At 34.6% G+C, this 26,136-nt stretch overlaps 3 protein-coding genes across 3 annotated transcripts; 2 read left to right on the top strand and 1 right to left on the bottom strand.

The window, feature by feature from the left end:
* Positions 1–11,458: 11,458 nt before the first annotated feature.
* LOC110791428 (isopentenyl-diphosphate Delta-isomerase I) lies at positions 11,459–24,435 on the bottom strand. The gene is made up of 7 exons (XM_021996171.2): positions 24,290–24,435; positions 16,536–17,037; positions 15,408–15,463; positions 13,837–13,928; positions 13,063–13,165; positions 12,831–12,968; positions 11,459–11,863 (listed from the first exon to the last, which is right to left on the bottom strand). Exons 2-7 carry the CDS (start codon positions 16,781–16,783, stop codon positions 11,604–11,606), a joined length of 897 nt encoding a protein of 298 aa, XP_021851863.1. The 5' UTR covers positions 16,784–17,037; positions 24,290–24,435; the 3' UTR covers positions 11,459–11,603.
* Positions 20,089–22,281, top strand: LOC110791418 (uncharacterized). Its single transcript, XM_056827697.1, has 6 exons — positions 20,089–20,336; positions 20,424–20,456; positions 20,630–20,689; positions 20,841–20,900; positions 21,993–22,070; positions 22,166–22,281. Exons 1-6 carry the CDS (start codon positions 20,278–20,280, stop codon positions 22,263–22,265), a joined length of 390 nt encoding a protein of 129 aa, XP_056683675.1. The 5' UTR covers positions 20,089–20,277; the 3' UTR covers positions 22,266–22,281.
* Positions 24,186–24,914, top strand: LOC110791417 (uncharacterized). The gene is made up of 2 exons (XM_021996159.2): positions 24,186–24,333; positions 24,424–24,914. Exons 1-2 carry the CDS (start codon positions 24,270–24,272, stop codon positions 24,603–24,605), a joined length of 246 nt encoding a protein of 81 aa, XP_021851851.1. The 5' UTR covers positions 24,186–24,269; the 3' UTR covers positions 24,606–24,914.
* Positions 24,915–26,136: the final 1,222 nt, after the last annotated feature.

Genomic DNA, 26,136 nt, shown 5'->3' with positions numbered 1-26,136 from the left:
TTCTTCAAAAGTGAAAGATTATACCTTCCCTCTTTGACAAAACACATAAGAATATAATTGATTGGTGTGTAAAGTCAATTAATATGCGTTCACCTAGGATAAAAATTAATAATTACCACTACTTAATCATGTAGTATGATGTATTAATGGAGAATTAAGCTTCCCAAGTCAAGAGTTGTTATGATCACACTTGTTGTAATTGCTTAATGATGACGTGTAAGTGCGTAACTGTGTAAGGATTTTAATTTTGCGCTTATGTTTGTTGTTGTATTTTGTAAACTCTTTTTGTAACACCCCGACCTCTAAATCACTTATTAAAGCATAATTAGCAGCGGAATTAACCTAATTTGGTCGGGACATTACCTGCCGTAATTCCCTTTTGGAAATTACAAGGCAACATTATACATAAGCCATAAAAACCTCCAATTTAATATAATAATCCTTTATATTCCCAAAATACAAGTACATAAATTACTAAAAGTCTTTAATTAAACTATTAAAACATTAAACATGAACTAGGTAAATTTTATTAAAGTGAAATTCCTCGCCTCTACTCGTTTCCATCGATCCCCGCAGTACCTAAAATGGAAAACAAAACGGTGAGCCGAAGACTCAGTAACGACTACCCTAGCAACGTAAATTCATTTCAACTCATTTTATTTAATAACACAGGGAGAATAGAATGGGTAAAACATTTAATAAAACATCATATTTAATTCATTCATAAACTTTTAATGAAAAACGTCATTCATAAACTTTTAATTAACATGCTAGTTGTCGGCAAGTACGAACCGTGAAGGAATTCTCCACTGGGCCTGGGCCCTAAGCCTGGGCTCATCATCGTAACATGGGCCTGGGCCCTGAGCCTGGGCTCATAAACCATGGGAGCCTGGGCTCGTAATCCATGGGTGGACAGGTGTCCGTGGTGCATGCATGACCGATAGATAGGAAGATGGTAGTTTATATACCGCCAGACAAACCAGGTCTTTCACTTTCATTTATCATGTTATATGTAATTTTTACCAAGCCTTGGCTTGTATTTCAATTGAAATAACATAACTCATTTTATATCATAAATCATCATTTTGATCCTGGGATCAATAAAAATATCATTACTTTCATAGCATTGCATAAACATCATTTTATGAGAAAACTCAATCAAATCATATTATAGGAAACAATTCAATCAAATCATATTTCATCCCACAATCCATAAAACACATCAAAACATTTAATTCATAAATTCAATCATAACGTCATATTTTCATAATACATTTATAAGGGGATTGCGGGTACTAGCAATAGCCGTTACCTCAACCGTAGCTTATACTTCCCGTCTGATGGATCGTTCTTCCTGAGCTCCAAGTTCGATTTCTTTTAGAATATTAAATTACAGAATTAGTACTACAACGATGAATAATCTAAAATCAATATATTATAAATAATAAATGTTATAAGTAATGAAATTATAATTAACGAATTTTAATAAAAAAAAGTATAATTTCGAATTTTAATGAAAACATTATTATTAAACGAAAATCTAATCGAAATATTTTTATATATTTCATAAGTCGATTTACATCAAAATATTATATAAATTCGGTTTTTGATAATTAAAGTCAGTAATTTATTTTATTAAAATCGATAATTAAACCTGAAAATTAATAACAATTTATTAGCAAAAATTTATATTATAACAATCTAAGACATGCAAATTCATAATTTGGAAATCTGAAATTATAATTTCATTTTAACTTACCAAGGCCCAAATTAAGATAGCCCAACTCAATATGGGTTTTGGAAAATTTAAAACCAAAATTTGTTTTTGGTTTCTGGGAAAGGAGGCACGAGCAGGGGAAAGCTCGAAAAGGAGGAGAAGAGAGGAAAGGAGAGGAGGGAGGAAGGGAAGCAACTGGCTGGGCGTCGCAGCGCCGAGAACCCGCGCCGGAGGCGTCGGTGATGGTGGTCGTTGGTTCACGGCGGCTGGGTACGTGGAAAGGAAAAAGGGGAGTGCGAACAGGGGAAGCAGGGGAGATCGAGGGTGGGGTGTTTGCGGTCAGTTCTGGGTGGCGCAATAACAGCTCGCCGGGAATTGTGGGCGGCGGAGTTCGGTGTACAAGGTGGTGATGGTGGACGGTGGTGGTAGTGTGGTTTCGCGGCGGAGAAACAACAAGGGAGGGGGAGGGTGGTTGCGCGAAACAGGGGAAAACAGGGGAGTTGAGGGAGGGGTGTTTCGGGCCGGTTCTTGTCGGCGGCTCGCCGGGGATTGGGGCGAAGATCGATTGATGATGGTGGTTGAGGTTGGTGTGACGTGGTGCAGCAAAAGGAGAGGGAAAGGGGGAAAGGCAGAGGAGGGGCAGGGGAGACACGAAGGTGGGGGAGGATGAGGGATGACGGTGGTGCGGTGGTGCTGGGGGCAGACGGTGGTTGGGGTGGTAGTCAGAGGTGGTAGACAGTGGTGGTCGATGGTTGAGGGGGTGGTCGGACGGTGGATGTTGGCGGTGGTGATTTGAGTCACAGAAGAACAAGGAAACTGATATTGGATTTTGTGGTTTGTTGGTTTATTGAAATTGGGTTGAGAAATTTGATTTTGTAAATAGGTAGAGTGTAGGAGAAGGAGAAGTCCTTGCTCCCCAAGGCATGAATTTAGACTCATTTTTAGGAAAGGGAGTGAAGAAATACGTGGAGAGATGCAAGAAGAAGAAAAATGGAACTTTTTGCTCTTTCAAGGGCATTTTAGTAATTTTCACTAGTTAGGCAAATTTCTGAATTTTAATTGCTATTTTAGGAAACTACTAAAAATAGAAATGTTTAGCTAAATTAATTCTTTATATAAAAAAAAATATATCGTTAACGAAAAATAAATTTAGTTTCCGAATAAAAATAAGAACGTTAAATAATTAATTTAGTTTCCGAATAAATAAATTTAGAAATCCGAAAATAATTAAAATTTAAAAAGGTCGTTAAGTTCGTAAATATGAAATTAAATTATAAAATCCGAAAAATATATCGTGTAATCGATATTAGAATTCAAGTGAAATAAAATTTCGTTAATTAAAATAAAGTTAAAAATTAGGATTTAAAACGGTTTTAGCTAAATAAAAATAATTAAGCATAACTAATCGAGTTTTAAAAATTCGGGGTATTACATTCTCACCCTCTTAGAAAAAGTTTCGTCCTCGAAACTTGAAAATTAGATTTATAAAATGATTGTTGAAAATTGAAAACGCTTGAATAAAGGCATGATGTTTTATTTTAAAACCAAGATCTCACAATTTTATTTCAATCCCGACAATGCCTAGCCTTCGTTCCGCCATCATCTTTTAGGACTCCGCTTCAACTCGAGACCTAGAATCGAAGAGTAAAGAATGCAAAAGGGGCAAAATTATATATTGATCCTTAATCGTCATTAAGGTCAATTACATTCCGCCATCGTCTTTCGTATCTCCACTTGATTTCATATAATAGGATCGAGGAGCAAAGAACGTAAAAGGGGCAAACTTTTTAGCATAGACTAGGCTCCTATTTTACTTTGCGAGACCCTGTTTGAAAATATTTTCCACCAAAAGTAGTAGTTTTTAATGCAAAATTATAATTCTGAAAATATATGTATATATAATGAAAATAAATATTTATCTATCAATTGCAGTACTCGAATCATTGTAAAAGTTATTTATTATCACAATCTCGTACTCTGAGCTCAGGAGAACTTCCATTGGAGACGGCTTCCATGTATAACGATTAGTTATTACCAATACAATCATGTCAGCATAAACATAATCCATAAAGCATATCATAGAGACATAATTCTTTAATTGAAAACCTCACATTCAACATAAGCATAACATTCATATCACAATCATTTGATCTAACACACGAGTATGGTTGATTCATACCATGTTTACATAAAACATCGTGATTCGTACACTATATCATTCTTAGGCGACTATTTGAAGATATTGCGTTTTCGTTTGCTCTTGAGCTTCTTTGCTGCAGGAATCTTGTCGTTGACTTTCTTTATTCGATTTGTTTTGATTTTGATATCCGTTCTTCTCTTCTACGTTGAACAACTTCATTGACTACGTTCGTTGCAGGGGTTCGAGTCCAATCACGTTACAGGAATTACATTGTTAGACATGCGACTTCGTTATTTATCCTTAATATTTTAAGTCAGTAAATTTCGTATTTTGCGGATAACGCTAAGCCATCAAGTGTGCCTTTAACAGAAACAATCTAGCTCCTAGTAAACTCAGTTCAGACTACCCGGTTCTATTGACATGTCATTTTGTCGATTTTCTATTCTCAATTCCATTGCATTCCTCACTCATTCATAATTCTTTTCGATAACATCCATTGATATCATCGACCTAATAGAAAGACTAATTCTCGATAACTTGCTTTATATGCAAACTCAATTTCATTTCCTCACCATAAATCATACTTTTCCTCACAACATTTTTGCAAAACCTTACATTCTCTAGTCCAACTTTTCTTTATGGAGATAATCAAGCGTCCTTTCAGATAACTACAAAAACAGTCCTTATAAATGATGCGGAAAGGTAAACCAAGAATACCATCAACTTTACTGAAAGACCAATTCTTGATAGCTTCTTTTATAATTCTCAGAACTTCATTGTGTAACCTCAATTTCATCTTTTTACCACAAACCATGTTTGGTTGCGCATAATATTCTTGCATAACTTTTACGGAATAGTAACTCAAAAATCAATTATACTCGCACGCTTTAAAACTTGAATAACCTTGATTTAATCGGTGATTCGCCATTTAAAATACAAACTTATGTTCTTTTGGTACCCTATCATTAAACTTTATCGACAGACTAATTCTTGATAGCTTATTTTGGTAAAATTCCTCAAGATCTTATTCATGGGTCAACTCAACTGGGTCTCTTATCTTAACTCATGTTGGGTTCATAACTTTTCTGTGCAACTTCTTAGCTTCCTTACTCAATCATCTTCTAGATAATAGAATTTAGTACTTATAAACATCAAAATATTCATCGGAATGGTAACCCAAGAATCACTTTTGTTCAAAACTTTAACACCTTAAAATTCGAATAATCTTAACTTAATTAGTGATTAACCACAACCTTACGCTCGCTTGGTACTCATAACGTTTATACTATCCTTAAAGATTTCACAACCACCAAAATTCCTCAAAACCATTCATATCCACAAAATCTTTGAGTTCGCACCGTGCTTAACTTAACTTCTTCCAAGGAAATGCTTAAACTTTGCCTAGTCTATCTAGGGTAGAAAACTCATAACATGACATGTGACGATAAGCATGAAATCAAGGGAAGTTCGGCTCTAAAGCGAGAGAGAGCTAAAATAATATCAGCGTTGGCGTCGTCTTCGCCTTTCATTATATAAGCGCTTACATATGTTGGTGGGGGTGATGGATTATGTTTATCCTTAGCATTGTTGTTGTTTCGTTCATGATTGGTCGATGTTGATGTTTCGGTATTCGTTGGGGGTGGTTTATGACAATCTTTAACGAAATGATCTTTTCCTCGACATCGATAACAATTATTCGTTTTAGCATGATATTCACTTCCATTCGTTAGAGCGTTTCGAAAGTCTCGAATAGTGGGTCCGTATGATTGATCTAGTCTTCAAATTCCATCGAATCGGCTTGCGATCATTGATTGGTGGATTCGAGGGTGAATAGTGATGCAATTTCGTTTGCATTAGTGACTTTCGTTTTTCGAGAATCTTTGACTAATTCAGCTGACATCGTACTTTCCGTTCCTAATCGTTCCATCATCTCCTTGTGGTCTTGTATAGATTGGTCGTCATAGGAATCATCATGGAAAACATCATTGTGGATGACGTCATCGTGAATGTTGCGGTTGTTGTGAGCTTCGTTCGTGGCATCGTTAGTAACCTCGATAATCGATATTTCGCATAACATATTCAATCAGAAAAACATAAACAACATGAGAAACGAATCCCTTTTATCCCGTGCGTTCCTACGCTCACACTCATTTCATTTTAACTTAACATGATTTTAACATATTCTTTTTAACTTATTCCTTAAAACTCTTTGCTTAAAGCCTATTGAATTCTACTATGCGCAAAACCCGTAAGGTTTAGCACTTATGATCCAGAACCTTGGCTCTGAATACCAAACTGTAACACCCCGACCTCTAAATCACTTATTAAAGCATAATTAGCAGCGGAATTAACCTAATTTGGTCGGGACATTACCTGCCGTAATTCCCTTTTGGAAATTACAAGGCAACATTATACATAAGCCATAAAAACCTCCAATTTAATATAATAATCCTTTATATTCCCAAAATACAAGTACATAAATTACTAAAAGTCTTTAATTAAACTATTAAAACATTAAACATGAACTAGGTAAATTTTATTAAAGTGAAATTCCTCGCCTCTACTCGTTTCCATCGATCCCCGCAGTACCTAAAATGGAAAACAAAACGGTGAGCCGAAGACTCAGTAACGACTACCCTAGCAACGTAAATTCATTTCAACTCATTTTATTTAATAACACAGGGAGAATAGAATGGGTAAAACATTTAATAAAACATCATATTTAATTCATTCATAAACTTTTAATGAAAAACGTCATTCATAAACTTTTAATTAACATGCTAGTTGTCGGCAAGTACGAACCGTGAAGGAATTCTCCACTGGGCCTGGGCCCTAAGCCTGGGCTCATCATCGTAACATGGGCCTGGGCCCTGAGCCTGGGCTCATAAACCATGGGAGCCTGGGCTCGTAATCCATGGGTGGACAGGTGTCTGTGGTGCATGCATGACCGATAGATAGGAAGATGGTAGTTTATATACCGCCAGACAAACCAGGTCTTTCACTTTCATTTATCATGTTATATGTAATTTTTACCAAGCCTTGGCTTGTATTTCAATTGAAATAACATAACTCATTTTATATCATAAATCATCATTTTGATCCTGGGATCAATAAAAATATCATTACTTTCATAGCATTGCATAAACATCATTTTATGAGAAAACTCAATCAAATCATATTATAGGAAACAATTCAATCAAATCATATTTCATCCCACAATCCATAAAACACATCAAAACATTTAATTCATAAATTCAATCATAACGTCATATTTTCATAATACATTTATAAGGGGATTGCGGGTACTAGCAATAGCCGTTACCTCAACCGTAGCTTATACTTCCCGTCTGATGGATCGTTCTTCCTGAGCTCCAAGTTCGATTTCTTTTAGAATATTAAATTACAGAATTAGTACTACAACGATGAATAATCTAAAATCAATATATTATAAATAATAAATGTTATAAGTAATGAAATTATAATTAACGAATTTTAATAAAAAAAAGTATAATTTCGAATTTTAATGAAAACATTATTATTAAACGAAATTCTAATCGAAATATTTTTATATATTTCATAAGTCGATTTACATCAAAATATTATATAAATTCGGTTTTTGATAATTAAAGTCAGTAATTTATTTTATTAAAATCGATAATTAAACCTGAAAATTAATAACAATTTATTAGCAAAAATTTATATTATAACAATCTAAGACATGCAAATTCATAATTTGGAAATCTGAAATTATAATTTCATTTTAACTTACCAAGGCCCAAATTAAGATAGCCCAACTCAATATGGGTTTTGGAAAATTTAAAACCAAAATTTGTTTTTGGTTTCTGGGAAAGGAGGCACGAGCAGGGGAAAGCTCGAAAAGGAGGAGAAGAGAGGAAAGGAGAGGAGGGAGGAAGGGAAGCAACTGGCTGGGCGTCGCAGCGCCGAGAACCCGCGCCGGAGGCGTCGGTGATGGTGGTCGTTGGTTCACGGCGGCTGGGTACGTGGAAAGGAAAAAGGGGAGTGCGAACAGGGGAAGCAGGGGAGATCGAGGGTGGGGTGTTTGCGGTCAGTTCTGGGTGGCGCAATAACAGCTCGCCGGGAATTGTGGGCGGCGGAGTTCGGTGTACAAGGTGGTGATGGTGGACGGTGGTGGTAGTGTGGTTTCGCGGCGGAGAAACAACAAGGGAGGGGGAGGGTGGTTGCGCGAAACAGGGGAAAACAGGGGAGTTGAGGGAGGGGTGTTTCGGGCCGGTTCTTGCCGGCGGCTCGCCGGGGATTGGGGCGAAGATCGATTGATGATGGTGGTTGAGGTTGGTGTGACGTGGTGCAGCAAAAGGAGAGGGAAAGGGGGAAAGGCAGAGGAGGGGCAGGGGAGACACGAAGGTGGGGGAGGATGAGGGATGACGGTGGTGCGGTGGTGCTGGGGGCAGACGGTGGTTGGGGTGGTAGTCAGAGGTGGTAGACAGTGGTGGTCGATGGTTGAGGGGGTGGTCGGACGGTGGATGTTGGCGGTGGTGATTTGAGTCACAGAAGAACAAGGAAACTGATATTGGATTTTGTGGTTTGTTGGTTTATTGAAATTGGGTTGAGAAATTTGATTTTGTAAATAGGTAGAGTGTAGGAGAAGGAGAAGTCCTTGCTCCCCAAGGCATGAATTTAGACTCATTTTTAGGAAAGGGAGTGAAGAAATACGTGGAGAGATGCAAGAAGAAGAAAAATGGAACTTTTTGCTCTTTCAAGGGCATTTTAGTAATTTTCACTAGTTAGGCAAATTTCTGAATTTTAATTGCTATTTTAGGAAACTACTAAAAATAGAAATGTTTAGCTAAATTAATTCTTTATATAAAAAAAAATATATCGTTAACGAAAAATAAATTTAGTTTCCGAATAAAAATAAGAACGTTAAATAATTAATTTAGTTTCCGAATAAATAAATTTAGAAATCCGAAAATAATTAAAATTTAAAAAGGTCGTTAAGTTCGTAAATATGAAATTAAATTATAAAATCCGAAAAATATATCGTGTAATCGATATTAGAATTCAAGTGAAATAAAATTTCGTTAATTAAAATAAAGTTAAAAATTAGGATTTAAAACGGTTTTAGCTAAATAAAAATAATTAAGCATAACTAATCGAGTTTTAAAAATTCGGGGTATTACACTTTTTAACTTGAATTGAGAAGAACCTTTATCATGTTTACTTCAAAAAATTTACGGATTTTTCATGAAATACCCCCGAATTATGGCGTAATTCACCAAATGCCCCTCGACTTTCAGAAATTCACCAAATGCCCCTCACAAATGACTTAATACCCAAAATACCCTTACTAATGACGCGCCGTTAGTCCTCCGTTAGCCTAATTTTTAAATTCACCAAATACCCCTATTTTATAACTTATTTCATATAATACCCCTATTCTGAAACTTAATTCACCAAATACACATAACTTAAAATTACCCATTTTGATGCTCAGCGGCTAGTTTTTATGTTTGAAAATTAGCCGTTGCTTATTGTTTGCTTATAAAAACCCCTTTTCTGACTATTTATTGTAGTTTTTCTATTGTTTTGTTAATTTCATATCATTTTTGTCATGAGTTTTCTTTCAAAATCATCATCCACACCCATGAATCCACATATGTAAGAGTCCCAAACAATTTCTAATATTATGGGAGGAAATTTCCATCTGAGGCTCCGATACAACACTCAGTAAGTTTCAATTATGATCCAATAAGTTCAGGCCTCATCCAGTAAAGACAATGCACTTTAGCTGAGCAAAAGGCCAAAAAACCCCATTTTCAAAGGGATCTTATGTAAGTGAAGCTGAAGTAATTCAATCTAAAGCTAACACCTTAATTTTCTTATTGTCCGAATGGTAAAGAAACTAAGAAATCAAGTTCAATAACACATACATTTTTATCACAACCTCGATTTCAACTTGGATTCATGATGTGAAAATCTTGAGTTTGGAGGCAAATCTTTGTGCCAAGATTCATGTTTTTTCACTGGTTCATGAGCTTTGGAACATACCTTAGTTTCATTTTTTTTTTCTTGTTCCCTCAAATCCAAAAATAGACATTTGTCCATAAATCTGACCATGTCAATAGGACCTAGCTCAAAAGAAAAGTGGGAAAACCTTTATGCCTCGACTGTAAGGTTGAGAGAAAGTTAGGAGATTGAAGAAAGATGTTTGGAGGCAGTAGAGACAGGAGACAAAAGGGAGTTAACGTTAAATATGTGGCATGGAAGCAATAGAAGCCGAGGTAGCTGGAACATATGCGTTAGAATAAAATTAATAAGAGCTTTATTTTTAATCTGTTTGCATATGTTAAAGATATTTCCCATATTGAAAAAGGAATACCTTCCGATTGCATGGTAAATATAATTAATTGGTCACATAAAGAATAAGGTACAAAAGAAGTAGCTATTTTCTTGAAGAGTTGCGACGTTTTGAGGTGTTTTTAGGAGTGTTTTATGTTTTAGTGTTGTACCGGAGCTTCAGATTGAGTGTTGTATCAGATATTCGGATGTCAAATTTTCTCCCATGATAACAAAATTTATTTGGGACTCTTACATATGTGGACTCATTGGGTGTGGATGATGATTTTGAAAGAAAACTCATGACAAAAATGATATGAAATTAACAAAATAATAGGAAAACTACAATAAACCGTCAGAAAAAGAGTATTTATAAGCAAACAATAAGCAACGGCTAATTTTCAAACACAAAAACTAGCCGTTGAGCATCAAAATGAGTACTTTTAAGTTATTGGTATTTGGTGAATTAAGTTTCTGAATAAGGGTATTTGGTGAAATAAGTATTAAAATAGGGGTATTTGGTGAATTTGAAAATTAGGTTAACGGAGGACTAACGGCGCATCATTAGTAAGGGTATTTTGGGTATTAAGTCATTTGTGAGGGGCATTTGGTGAATTTCTGAAAGTCGAGGGGCATTTGGTGAATTACGCCAAAATTCGGGGGTATTTCATGAAAAATCCGAAAAATTTACTTTATCATGTATTCGTGTGACTACATTTTGGAACTTTTGATTAATCAAACATTTGTCCTTCGCTCGTTATCATTTTTTTGTTGTGTTATAATAAGCATTTCTAATGAGTCATCTATGATTTTATAACCTCGTATTTAACATTTTTAATCATATATCGCTGTTATAAACTGGATAACCCTCCTGAAAATCACTCCTTCAAAGAAATTAAATTTCTTAGTACTAAATTGGTGTGATTAATTTTGTTAAAGTCAAGATGGGGAATTTGGGATTTTTAGAGGTATTTTAGGATATTAGGGCAAAGTTTGTTTATTAAAAACCCGGCCTTCTCCTAAATCATATGCCTAATCTAACTCATGGGGTAATTATTATTTTTATCAATTTCTTCATTATGTTCATCAATTTATCAACATATTCATCATGCTCCATATTTGGCAAAGTTTGATCTCAAAAGTCAAATGTAACCTATTATTAATACTCCGTAAATGTCTTGTATGGGAAAATCATCCCGACATCAACGACAAATAAAAAAAGGCGTTACAGTTAATAATACCAAAGGTTGCTAAAACCAAACCATATACTACCATAACAACGTAAATTAAGATCTCTTAAATCTCAAAACCATTAATAATAACTCGAAATCCACTCCCAAATTATTTTATTCCAGAAAATTCAGGCAAAATTTAAGACAACCATAAACAAGCTTTTCCAACAGCAAATACAATCTTAGCAAAAGTGAAAAATCATTCTTCTAAAAGCCTGTGAATAGTTTCCATATCAACTGCTTCTTTCAGAGTGCCTTTCTCAACATGATCCCACCATTTGTACAAGAAGTTGTCGACGACAAGCCTGAACCAGGGAGAAAGCTTCACCCCATCTTCACCTGCATCAGCTTTCCGGCAAATCTCCTTGAGATCCTCTCTACTGAAATACTTGGCATCGGCTACTTCGTCAGGGTTCGGTTTCACTGTCACGTCTCTTACTATGAATAGCAGGTAATCAACTGTAACATAGTCCAAAGTCAAAAGTCAATATGAGAATGTACCTCAAAATGAAGGAAAAGGTAAGGGGCGATTAAAAGACTTTGTTTGGTTGGGTGTAAAACACTTTTCATGGAAAACACAATTCCAAAATTAGTTTTCCGTTGTTTGGTTCCATGTAAGAAAAATGATGAAACAAAAGGAAACTGAAAGGGAAAGTAAGCAGGTAGCGAGAGGAGTGTTCAAGAGAGATAAGGAAAAGGAAGGAAAACAGTTTTCCCTTCATTTTGAAGGGAAAATGGTTTTCCATCATTGGGAGAGAAACTTTACTCCTAGGAAAAAAAATGGTTTTACACTCCTTTGCAAACCAAACAATGTAAAATTTAAAAGAGAGGAAAATTATTTTCCGGGAAAATATTTTACACCCTACCAACGGAGCCTAAAATTAACTGATTGCATATGTACAGATCCAATAGCTGATTTCGGGGCAGGTCAGTCCTGCCAGCTACCTAAAAACTCGACCTGTTTGAGCCAAAATAGTCTGCCCATATCTAGACCGATACCAAGTGAAGCAGGGGTTATTTTGTTGGTATATTTGAATTCATTTTTTTAAGTTTCACAATTCGCAGTCTTGAAAAACTCTCATACTCCAGTAACATTCGGTATTAGTAACTATTTTCTCACTTCAATACTTCATTGACACTTCAAAATCAATTTTAGCTCCTTGCTTATGCATAAAAAAAATGGGGTTCGAATGCAGAAAAACTGCACAAGGGATATTCTATGTCTATGATCTACCAAGTAAGAATCTCATATACAAGTTGACAGTGAAGGGACAAAATGGCAGAAAATCCTACCCTTTATGACCCCATCACAGAACACCATGGAAATACATAATAAGCTAGAAACTAAAAAGAATTTAACACTTTTAAGTATTGAGGGTATAAGAAAATAAAGGGGAATTAAAATGGAGGGATTTGAAGAACTTACGTTCATGCTCTCCCCATTTTCCATCGGATGGAGCCTTGTACAACATACGCCCAAGTGGGGTAAATTGATCAACTGGCACATCTTCAGCTGGAATACCGAGTTCATCTAGAAGCTTCCTCTGAGCAGCATTCCTCACACCTACCAACATAAAAGGTTGATTCAGAATCTCAGATTTCCCAACCAGATATTTAGGTATAATAAAATTGTGTATCTTAGGATAAAATTTGAGTACCAAGAACATCTTCTTTAATCAGCTCTGACTCACGATACAGGGGATGACTACAGCATGTATTGGTCCACACTAGAGGGAAAGTCACCTTTGTGGCAGAACGTTGCTGTACAAAGAATGTGAATAAGTCATGAAGCATATCTTTCAAGAAAACTGCTCAAAATTAAGGACAGACACCGTTCATGATATACATCTATCCCACGTAATGTGGTATTGGAATCAAGTCAGTGTATCTATACACCAAAGTGCCTCTTAACTCTTAAGTCTAGGATGGAATGCGCTGCGTATATTTGTCTCATTGCACCAAAAAGCATGCTAGCCATGCATAAAATCTGTGACTTTGAATTTTGATGGCTTATACAGGATAGGTCAGAAGAATAAGGGACTTTTATAGGGGGGCAACTATGGCGACATCTTCCTGACGATGAGAGTGATGACGCATAAGTGAACGAAAGAGCCTGAATGAAGATCAGATACTCAAAGACTTGAATTTCAACAATTGCTTTCATAAAACTTCTAGAAACAGGAGTTTCCAAGTGCACAATTTCATACTCCTTATACAACGGCCACTAGGTTACCTATTAGCTATTACCAGAATAGAGTCATGTTAGAATAATCTGAATGAATGTTACTAGTTTATAATGCATCATATAAACAGGCCTTCTTGGTTTCTTTCTACGTCAAGGTTTCAAAATCACAGCCAATTATTTCTAAACGTCCACAGTTCCACTTCCAACAGCCATTCGTCAACCTTAAAATGGTAATCAGATGACATACCTGCAGCAGTAATTCATACTTTGAGTTGAACAGGAATACACTGAAAGCTCTGTGAAGTGCCTTCCCTGCGTTAATAGTGTCCATCAAGTGACCTGTAAAATGTGAGCAAATTCAAGAATAAGAAAAATTACAAGTGCGTGCAATGAAGATCCATGGCAGTGTATTGCATGTAACCAGAAATCTATTACTCCGTAAATTCAAACAGAATGACCTAAATCACTTTATAAGTTGATTTTTTTTTTACCAAGGTTAGATTACATGTAAGTGAGTTTTTATGAGAACTAAAGTCAACTAACTATAGACCATAGAAAAGTCCTTTTAATTCTATTATAATAAATTGATTTACTAATGTTGCATCCAACTGCTTATTATCTCTTTCGATCTCTTAAAAAAATGGCTGTAAAATACAACACACTTTTAAAAGTTGGCTAAAAGCTAAATAATAAGAGTTTCAGTTCAATGATTAAGTTTTCTATACTATGAAAAAAAGATTGGTGGAAATCAAAGTTGAACTCGTGTATCCAGAATTTTCGAAATACCAATAAACAAAGAAGTAAAAGGCACTTTTCTTACGTTTCTCAGGAAACAATGAAACATACTCTTCATTGAGTTCTTATGAAACAAAGCTCAAAAGTATCGAGAAAACAAGGGCATGGTGAATCTAAACATCATCAAAATTACGGCTCACTATGCACAAAGGCTCCTTTATTTAAGGAAAGTTAAACCTTATTCTCATCTTACAAGAACTATATCCCCTAAATCGCTGATGCTGGCTTTCAACCAGATCATATATGATTGGTAATATTGGTTAAAAGTTTAAAACAGAAATCAAGAGCGGGAGAACCTTAAATACGAATATATATACACCATTCACTAGTCAGTTTAAATGCATCAGATATCAAGCGGTGGTCATGTTTTAGTTTATAGCAAAGATACCACTTTTACATTCGACTATACCCAAAATTTAGCGAGAGAACAGGATCAGACTTCCATGTTTTTGAGGATCGGACTCACAACACTTGGTAATGACTGAACACAAACAAACATGGATGATGTATACTACTCAGCTTCAAGCCTTAAGAGTGTAGTTCAAAGAGGAAATCACATTTCAAAACAGAAAATCTAGCAGAAATCATTTTAACTTCAGTCATCTGCATATCAAGTTGTTGAGTAGGATAATGTTATCCGAACATAATGTCTATCCACAAACAGAAAACATAAAAGATGACCATTCAATATATCAAACATCACCAAGTAGTCTTGAGTGTCAAGCACTCAAGCACCAGAAGATGGCAGCACATGAGGGAACACCTAGGTAGACAAAGCTTATGATAGTGGTTGAAATTCCCAAGCAAGTCGTCATATCAAATGCAACATCTAAAGCGACCAACATACTAAAGACCTTGTTAGTTATTAATTTGGAGGACAATTAGTCAAGGACTACATCAGTACATAGAAGTCGGGACCATTCTGAAGGTTGCTTGTTTTTTAACTAGAAGATAACAAGGATTGTTGAATTCTTAGCAATCAACAGTATCAATGAAACTATAAGAGGTTGTGGAAGAACTCACAATTGTACTTGGAATCATGACCAATAACATTGTCACTCTCATCCACCAGGATACATCTGCAAAATAGATAAGCTGGGTATCAAATGAGAGGCAGCAGACGATTTTACTGTATTTCAGTCTTTAAAAACTCAAAAATGCAGAAGTGAGACAATTCAAAACAACCCCAAACCAAAATTTATACAACAGCTAAATATACCGGAAGTCTCACAGAGCATTTGTTACATGTAGGTAGTTCATTCACCACAATTTGATGACAATAATTAAACAAAAACGCGCCAATAGCTTAGAAGTTCATACACATATAAAGTTAACAAATTCTTCTCAACATTGTCAAAGAGGGGTCCTGATAAAGAATTGTATGATGCACCATTATCGATCCGTCACAACATAAACAACACGATTCGACAATGTGCAACACAACCTTGACAATGAGCGGAAAACGGATTCATTTTGCACTTGTAAGCAGGTTTAAGATCATCACATTATCATTAAGAGCATACTGGGACCCATTCAATTACTAGCAACATAAGAACAAAATCACAATATGATCCACAACTAGGCAATGGATCTCATTCATGAGAAACACGTGACTAAATTATTCACAAAAGGGACAGCTTATTCAGTAAACTTTGTAAGAACAATCCCAAGACAAATTGCCAATAATCCAATAATCCAATAACATTAGTCTTCCCTCAAACAAAGATTAAAAAGTTTGATAACCCAGAAAAGATTGAAACATGGCAAAACTAAACTATCATTAACAAATGATTAGCTAAATCAGCATAATTAGAGCAAGATATCATGACCCAGATCAACATTCATCATAAATTTAAACCCATCAATCCAAAATAATCATCAAAAAGACAAAAACCCAAAAGAATCATACCAAAATACAATCAATTGAATCAACCAGATGAGAAAAAAACAAGCAGAACCCACAAAAACCCAGAAGAATATCCATTCAGCATGCATAAATCCAATCAAAATGGACAAACTTAAGGAAAATAGAGTAATCAATCAAATGAAGAGAAAAAAAAACAGGCAAAACCCAGAAAATTATTCATTCAGCATGCATCAATTCAAACAAAATAGAACAAAATAAGGACAATAGAGTAAAAAAAAACTCACTCGTCTTCAAACATGAGTCGTCTTTGAACAGCATCCATGGTGGAATCTACGTCACCCATGGTTGAGGTGGCGAAAGATCGAGCAAAAGAGGAAGAAAGAGAGAGGAGAGAGAAAGAAGAAGAAGAGGAAAAAGACAGAGATTTGGGACGAGAGAAGGGAATCAAAGAAGGTTTATTGAGGAGAGAGAAAGAGGAAGGTGGAGTGAATTTATAGGCAGTGGTGGCGATCGATTTGAGATGCGATGCCATAACTAAAATTTACTATACTTTTTGGGACGACGATGATGATGATAGTTTATTTCCTTTTCATTTTTTTTTTTTTTTTTTTTTGGGTGAATTATTTCTTTTTCTTTGTGGGTGTTGCCGTGTTGGGGTGTTATGTTACGTTGCGTTTTGGGTAACTAGTTTAGTCGGTTAAAATCTATATTCTCTCGTTTATGTTTTCCGTATTTATATGATAATAAGATTAGAGTTGAATATAATGTCGGGTCGTACCTGCAATTCTGTAAGAGTGGAAATAAAATAAAATAAGATAAATTAAATTAATATTTTCTAGAAAAAGACGATGCGTAAAAGGTAAACTAGTTTTCTCTACTTAAAATATAAACAAGATCAATACCTAAATAAACAAAATCATATCTAAATTCTAATAACATGTTAAGAATAGAGTTGAATATAATATCGGGTCATGCATGCACGAATAAAACACATTAATGGGTGCGTTCTATTCAACTAATTTTCACTTATTGTTTCCTCGAATTATTGTTTCACTTATTGTTTCCTCGAAATAATTGTTTCACTTATTGTTTCCTCGAAATAAAACACATTAATGGGTAAGGAGTAAATTATTGTTTCCTCGAAATAAACACGATAAGTAAAAGGTAAGCTGGTTTTCGCTCCTTAAAATGTAACCAAAATCAATATGCCAAAAATAATTATAAAAATTTTTAAAAAATAAATCAATATCTAAATTCTAAGGATGAAGGTGATGAACCGGATCCTCTACATATTCCTAAAATAATATTTTAGATATGAGAAATAATCTAAATACAATCAAGTGATTTTGCTTCCTTAAAACATAAATATATTTTTTATTGAATTATTTACAAAAATATAATGCTTCTGTGAAAGAATTAAGAGAGACTTGATCTTGTGATCTTACATCGTGATATTTTTAGATCGCAAAATTTCAGTGATTATAACAAGAATAAAATATGTATGTGTGAGCAATAATAGAGATTTAAATATTCACTAACCGTTCGAAAAACTAAAACCTCCGAAAAGTCATAGTTAGGCTTCGAATTTGGGAATTCTGGGTTTCGGCGAAAAACTGCGTACATATAATTAAATAAACGCAATTTGCAATTAATTAACAATTACGAAAATTAATCACCCCTTTTAATTCCTTGCAAATTTGTACGGAGTAATATTTAACCATGTTTATGCAATTTAGATTATGAAAATAATAAGAGGCTCGTGATACCACTGTTAGGTTATGATACATATGAATAAACATAGAAAATTTAAGGAAATAAATGAACATTACTCCATTCAGTCTACTATTGCATAAATTATTTGGTCTTGTATACTTTGACTCGGCTCGAAAACCGACCCAATAAAATTGAACTTTATTTGACTACAAATTGTGACTCGGAATTTTACAGTAACTGAACCTAAAAAAAGTCTGATAATAAGCGGATAAATCGCCTAACCTGTTCGGTCAAGTGATGCAAATTTATTTAATAGTTTTTTCAAATATCCCCCAACAAAAAAAATCCATGTATTCTCTTTTTTGTATAAAACCAAAAATTTCTCTTTGGTTATTACTACAAACATCATTTTTATGAATCTGATTTACGTAGAACGTAGTATATTACACCGTAATATTATGATACGAAATGTTTTTAAAAAAAAAAAATTATATAAAAAATGATGATTATAATTGCCAAACATGAAATATAGAAATCACAATTCGCCAAACACTCAAAAGTCTCAAGCCAGACTGTCTAGTGACCAAAAAAAGTCGAGTTATGGTCAAGGGGTTATCATCCTTGTCGACCCAAATCAGACCCGACCCGATCCGATAAAACACTAAACTGGTCGTTCTGTCAAATTTATTAATTAATTTTAATGTTTTATATTTTGTTTGGTGGGAACCTTTAATATTTTTTTGACAGGGAAAAACAATATCATTAATAATTAATTATACGGTAAGTTAATTGGGATATTGTTTTACTAAAATTGGAATTTGGAAACTTGGAAACTTACAAATAATTTTGGGTCAACTTATGGCCCGATGGGATCTGGTAATAATTTAATGCGAGTAGGTTTATTGGTTGCATGAAACACATTACACATGGGTCATTGGCCCGTGTAGCTCGTGTTACTCGAGGGCCTGCTTATTGTTTGTCTTTCACCATCAACCTCCATAATGTATGGAACACTTTAAAATAAAAGACGATGGAGTTGTTTGGTTGACAAAATTATACGAAGTTGCATATTTTATAACGGTATATTCCGTACTTTTTATAAATGAATTGATTTATATGTAGATCATCTATGTAAGTAAAACTTTTTATGCTTAATCGAATAACATTCAGAAATTCCTAGGAAATTAAGGTGCGTTTTGTTAACCTGATTTTCACTTATTTTTTCTGAACTTATTTGAATTTAACTGAACTTATTAGATCTTATCAAAATTTAATTTAGTTATAAATTGTATTTGATCAACCCTTATTTTTCATAAACTTATCTTATCCGAAATTATTTGAACTTAAATGGACTTATTTTTCCTGAAATAAGTTAAAATAAGGTGAACAGAACAGAGCCTAAACTACACGGGGAAAAAAATTATCCAATAATACTTCTCATATTCAGCCAAACAAATCCAAATATGAATGGATATTACGGAGTGCGGAGCACATTGTAATTTGTAGTCCATTATGGATATAATTAACTCTTCTTTTGACTAAAATTGTCCATTAAACAATTAGGAAATGTCACATGTGGTTTTGATGAAAACAAAATAGAAGGGTACGAGTATTATTTTTTTTACCTTTGTGCAAATAAGCCAGAAAGACAATATAAATTCTAAATGAGAATGGGAGATTCAAATCTGTAACCTATCGTGCAAAAGAATTACGGAGTATGAAATTACTCCGTATCTGTTTAGGCCTCGCAACTTGGGCATAGCTAGACCAACATCAAATTGCGGTTGGGCCCAATTTGTATTGAAAGGCTAAAGTGTAATCAACCTATCACTCTACATTGACAATGTATATCCCTAATTGCTATACCCAGGTACAGCCAAGATGGCTGTACCCCCTGCCCAAAACGACGCGCAGCGTCGTTTGGGTAAAATACCCAGGTACAGCCAACTTGGCTGTACCCCCTGCCATTGTTAGGCGCGTGGAACCCACGCGCGGGTAATCAAATATTGTGGCACGTGATGGGAATAAATTTCGCGCAAGAATCGCCTATAAATACAAAAAAAAAAAAAAAGAGGAAAATCATTTCGAAAACCTTTCAAATTCTCAGGACGCAAAAAATTTTCTCTCTCCTCTGCCCACTCTTCTACTTCGTTATTTTCTCTCTCTTAAAACCGCCATTAAACTTCCTGCAACCACCTCAATCAACTTTCTCTCTCTTCAAACCGCTACTAATCTTCATTATTAAAGCTGAATTTCCACAAAATATCAAGAGAAGAAATCTGTGACTTCTTTTTACTGAAAAAAAAGAGAAAAATGGATGTTCGTGACGAAATTGACATGAACAAGCTTCAAAATCCACCGAAAAGCAAAAAGTAAGTAATTACAATTGATTCTGATGTTTCGATTTTATTTTCGAACTAAAATGAAATCTAATTTTGCTTATTTTCGTTCTATTTCAGAAAAACGAAGATGCCGAAAGAAAAAAAGGAAACGTATGTAATTTAATTTCAGATTTCGAACATGCAACTGTTTTATTACTTAAATATTTGTTTAATTCAGTTATTTTCAGTATTTTTCTTTATAATGTTCAAATAATTTCGTTATAATGGTCAATTTTTTGGTTTATGATGTTAGCAAACCCTAACTTCTGATTTTTTGGCTATAGGACTGGAAGATCTAGTGAAGAGCAAAAAATCGGGAATGCAAAGCAACCAGACATGAAGGAGTAAGTTATTTTAAGTTTTCGTAGATAAATTCATTTTAATTTACATATGTTCAATCAATTTTATGTTAATGTTCAATCGTTTTTAATTTAATGTTCATTTTCGTTGCGTGATGATTTAACCAAACCCTAACTATTGGTTTTTTGATCACAGAACTGGAAAATACGAAATTGAGAAGGAAATTGAAGCTGAAAAGCAAATAGACACATTCCAGTAAGTAATTTTTATGTTTTTGAATATCTATTTCTATTTAATTTGCGAATGTGCCGTTTTTGACATTTGATACAATACAAATACAAATTAATGATACATTGTTCATATTCATAGAGATTTAACAATAATCTTATTGATGATTAAAATTTGGATTGGGAATGTCAATTAATTTAAATATTATTATAATAATGTAAATGTGATGAACTTTTGTTGAGTTTTTCTAATCTTATGTTAGATGTTCAATTTATGTGTAAAATGTTCATATTGTTTAAGCTAGATATTCATTTTGGTCCACTGAGTTTTGTTCATTCCTCTGTAAAATAAATTAAGTCTTGAGAACTCATGATAACTATCTTATGCAAAATGTTCAATTGATTATAGCAGAATATTCAATATCTTTTTGGAAAATGATCATATATTCCAAACTGGATATCCTTTTTGGTCTACTGAGATTTTCTTTAGGAATACTGAATTATTTCGAATGTTATATATATAATTAAAATGATTTGAACATTTGTTCATTCATATGTCCAAAAACTAAATCCAGAAATCATGGTAACTGTCTGTCTCCAAAATGTTCAATATATTTTGATAAAATATTCATTTTCTTTTTATAAAATATTCAATATATTTTGATAGTTCATTTTCTTTTTATAAAATGTTCAATTTTTTTTCTGGAATATATTTTGTTACAGAGTTTTGTTTTGGAATATACTATGAATTATTTCTAGTATTATATTCATAATGGAAATGTTCTTTGTACTAATATTCAATTTTTCTACACTAAAATTTTAAATCTACACTCATCTGCGAAAAATGTTCAATTTATTTTGCTAAAATATTCAATTCTTTTTAATAAAATGTTCGTTTACTCTGATATACTAAGTTTGGTTTAGAAATCTTCAATTATTTCAACTACTATATTCATAATTTCAATGTTTGAACTTTTGTTCATTTCTTCAGTCCTTTTTATTATTAAAACTCATGATAACTGTTTTTATGTTAAATGTTCATTTTGTTTCATAAAATATTCATTTCTTCAAACTGAATTTTGCTCTGGACACTCATTAGTTATACATTTATAAAATCTAGAGAACAACCACAAAGGTTAATACTCAAATTTAAGCGAAGACCAACTAAATCCCAGCCAGAGGTTCAGAAAGTATTAAGGTATAAGATAATATCAATTTTTTATTAAATTTGAATGATTTTTAATATTATATAATATAATGTGTGCATTAACATCATATTAATAAAAAATACAGTGAAGGAGATGGGAAGGCATGTACAACTTCTGAGACAGAAGTTCAAAAACCATTGAGGTATAATATAATGTCCATTTTTTTTACTACATTATGCATGTAATATAAATGTTCTTTTTCTTAAAGTTATTTGTTCAATTGTGTATGGCTTAATATTCATTCATAAATTGAAAGTTTATCTCATCTGCGTTTATGAATTATGTTCAAAAAATTTTCTACTTGTGTTCAAAGTTTTTATGAATTATGATCAAAAAATTTACTTATTATGTTTAAAGCTTCTCCTATATGTTCAAAGCTTTTCTCCATTGTTCGTTCAAATTTTTTAACCTTTATGTTCAAAGTTTTTAGTCATATGTTCAAAGCCTTTCTTTCTGTTTATATCTCAGTCAAACTATTTGGTTATATGTTCAAAGCTTTTCTCCATTTTGTTCAAAGTTTTTAACCTTTATGTTCAAAGTTTTTAGTCAAATGTTCAAATTTACCTATTATGTTTAAAACTTTTCTCCATTTTGTTCAAAGTTTATTACCTTTATGTTCAAAGTTTTTACCCTAATGTTCAAGTTTTTAGTCATGGGTTCAAATTTCACAGTATAATATAATGTCCATTTTTAGCTTTTTAAATAATTTTTTATTAATTTTATATAAAATGTACTTAAAATTCCAGAATTAGATTCGAAAAGAGCTTCAGAATTTTCCATAACTGCGAGCTCCATGGAAACAGAGGAGAGAGAAAATAGGAGAGAAAAAATCGAAATAAACCCTAAGAACAAGATATATCGCAACTTGAAGAAGAAGAAACAAAAAATAAGAGTTAGAAAACTTAGGAAACTCAGAAAGGGGATAAAAATACGCTGAACGACGTCGTTTTCGGGGGGGTACAGCCAGCGCTGGCTGTACCCGCATCACACGACGTCGTTTGATTAGGGGTACAACCAGCTTGGCTGTACCCGAGGGCAGCCAAAAAATTGCGCTACAATGTCAATTGTCACCTTTGGGCTTTTGCGGTTGAGCCCAAGTTAGATTTTCATGAAAGCAACAAAATACAAATGCCTAGTTTCTTAACCAAATGATGAACTCTATTAATGTGATCTTCATTTATTTGAACTTGTAAATTGTATTTTGTTAATTGTAACCTTTCTTTCTTCTTAATTTATCTTAACTTTCCACATACCAAAAGTGTATAAATGATTGATAAGTTGATAGGTTGAAATCCTAAGAAAGTGGAAAATTGTGTTATTATTTGGTCGGCAACAACAAAGAAAGTCAAATATAAGAAAATTTATTTTCCACAAGGGAGATAGTTGCTTACCTATGTTCCCTATAATATTCATCGTACAATATGTTATATTTCATAAGGTAAACCGAAGCTATTTTATTCAAAAATAAATATAAAGCTACTAAATTTAGTTGTAAAATCTCTATTTTGTTCTGAATATTAACCTAAGAGATCAACAACACATTTGTCCCTTACCTAATGAGCATTTTCCATATAACCAATTGTATGGTAAACGGTTCCAGGCAAGAAAATAGGGAATAAAAATAGTCTTATTCGATTTGAACCTTACCGGTTGTACCTAGAAAATTAGCCCCGCCACTCCCGTTACCTAGATCAATACTCCATTTCACACATTCACAAATAGAGGTGGGCAAATGCCAGGATGTGTAGACCCACATGTCGAACCCCTCTTGCCTCGTGCCCTAACATTCCAAAGGAAAATTGTGTCGTGTCGTGATGCGCTCGTGCCTCTCTTCCATAAACGAGGCCCTTGCACGACATGTCTTACGTGTCGTGCTAGGCTAGAAAATGCCATGCTAGCGGGTTTTCTTATTAATTTAAAGTTTTTTTTAGTCATTGTTTAAAAATAATCGTCCGGCGTGATGGTTGGTGCATCATGCTCCTGCCAAATTTCTAAAATGATGTCCATAACACGGTCCATGGCTCAACATCATGCCTCTCGTATTGTGCCGGGCTTACAAGGCCCCTGCCATATCGGGCCAACTTCGGGCCGAGCACGGGCAGCCCGCGCGGCCCATTCCCAGCTCTAGTCGCACAATACAATCCACCATTACTAGAATTTACGAGAACTCTCAACAAAAACAAACAGAAATGTGGAAAGAAAAGCCTACCGGAATTAAGATCCTCTGGGTATGGACCATCGGAACTGCTGCCGGTACTTTCTCTCTCCTCTTCTCCACCCCATTTCTTCTTCACACTGGTTTTTCCCCCACTGATTTTGATTTTCTCTCTCCTCCATTTGCAGTTCTTCTGACTTGCGTTTCCAGAACCAGGATGCGGGACATGGAAACTCTCTTGAACCAGCCGCCGCAACAACAACAACAACAACACCAACAGCAGCAGCAGAAAGGAATCTCTTCCGTTGATCATGTTATGGTAGATGATAGTTCATCACCCTCTGTTGACAACATCATTAGAGATGATTAATCATAGGAGCAATAGTATACCCTCCTCTCCTCTTTGCTTTTTTCGCAATTTTGAAATTTGGGTTAGCTTTGTGTTTAATTGGATTTTAATTACTGTGAATTCTGGGGGAAGCTGGGAAGTTCGTTTAGATTTTGTTGGGTTGTTGTTGTTGAAGGAGAAATTTTGGTGTGTTGTTGTTGAAGGAGAAATTTTGGTGTGTTGTTTGTTTTTGGTAATGCACGCCAAGTGTTTGATAAATTGTCTGAATGGAAAAATGACATGAATTATGTTTGGGGAGTAAAAATGTGTTCCGTCTATTCTGCTCATTTAGTTGATTGTGCTGTTTGTGTGCTTCTTCCAGCTATGGGCATTTCATTTCTTGTACTTGTTTAGTTCTCAATTTGGTTATTTCAATTGGTATCACTTATATTTATATCAGTCAGTCTTTTTGCCAGATTAGGGGTCATGGGACTTGAGTCCAATTCTCTCAATTTGGTTATTTCAAGTCGTATAACATATATCAGTCGGTCTTTTTCGCCAGATTAGGGGTTATGGGACTAGAGTCCAATTCTCTCAATTTGGTTATTTCAAGTCGTATAACATAAATCAGTCAGTCTTTTTCGCCACATTAGGGGTTATGGGACTTGAGTCCAATTCTCTCAATTTGGTTATTTCAAAGTGGTAGGGATGTCAGTGGGGCGGGTTTTATAGGAGACCCGCCCCGCATCCGTCCCAAGTAGACGGGGATGGAGGGGGGTTTGGCGGGTGATGGGGCGGGGATGGGTATAAAAATCATACCCGCCATGGGTGATGGGGCGGGTGTGGATTTTGTGTTGGATCCGCCCCATCCCCACCCGCCCCGCTTGATACTCGTCAACCCTATCCGAATATCATTCCCTACATGCATTGAAAATTTTAAAGAACATAAAAAGTTGAAGAATTTTTTTTATGCGTTTGGATTGGTTTGTAGTATTTGATATTATGAATTAAGGCAATAGTTCTAATTTTATATGTTTGAATTTTTTTGTTATGGAAGTTATTTTTTTCCATAATGTTGACGAAATAAGAAAAACAAGGTGGGTATTGACGCGGATATGGGGCGGGGATGAGACGGGGATGGATTCCCAAGCGGGTGGTGGGGCGGGGATGGATTTTAGTTTGTACTCGTTGGGGCGGGGATGGGGATGAATTTTGTACCCGCCATGGGTGATGGGGCGGGGATGGGGATGAAAATTTTAGGTGGGGATGGGGATGGAGGGACATACATCCGCCCCGCCCCATTGACATCCCTAAGTGGTATCACTTGTATGATTGTATCAGTCAGTCTTTTTCGCCACATTGGGGTTTTTGGGAATTGAGCCCAATTCCTTCCACAACCCTTCAATGCTTCAACGAATAATGAGTTATTTTCTTATTACACGATAAAAATGCTTTCGCTACTTCTCTACATTCAAGGTTAGATGCCAGGATATCTGAGAAGTTAACCATTAGGAATTTAGCTGATTACATGGACCCTCTCTTACTTGAATCATGGTAAGACCTGCATGATTGC

The sequence above is a fragment of the Spinacia oleracea genome, chromosome 4 (genome assembly GCF_020520425.1).
Source record: "Spinacia oleracea cultivar Varoflay chromosome 4, BTI_SOV_V1, whole genome shotgun sequence".
In the NCBI taxonomy this organism is placed as follows: domain Eukaryota; kingdom Viridiplantae; phylum Streptophyta; class Magnoliopsida; order Caryophyllales; family Amaranthaceae; genus Spinacia; species Spinacia oleracea.
The sequence above is the reverse complement of the archived record's forward strand: the minus strand, read 5'-3'. Positions and strand labels throughout refer to the sequence as shown.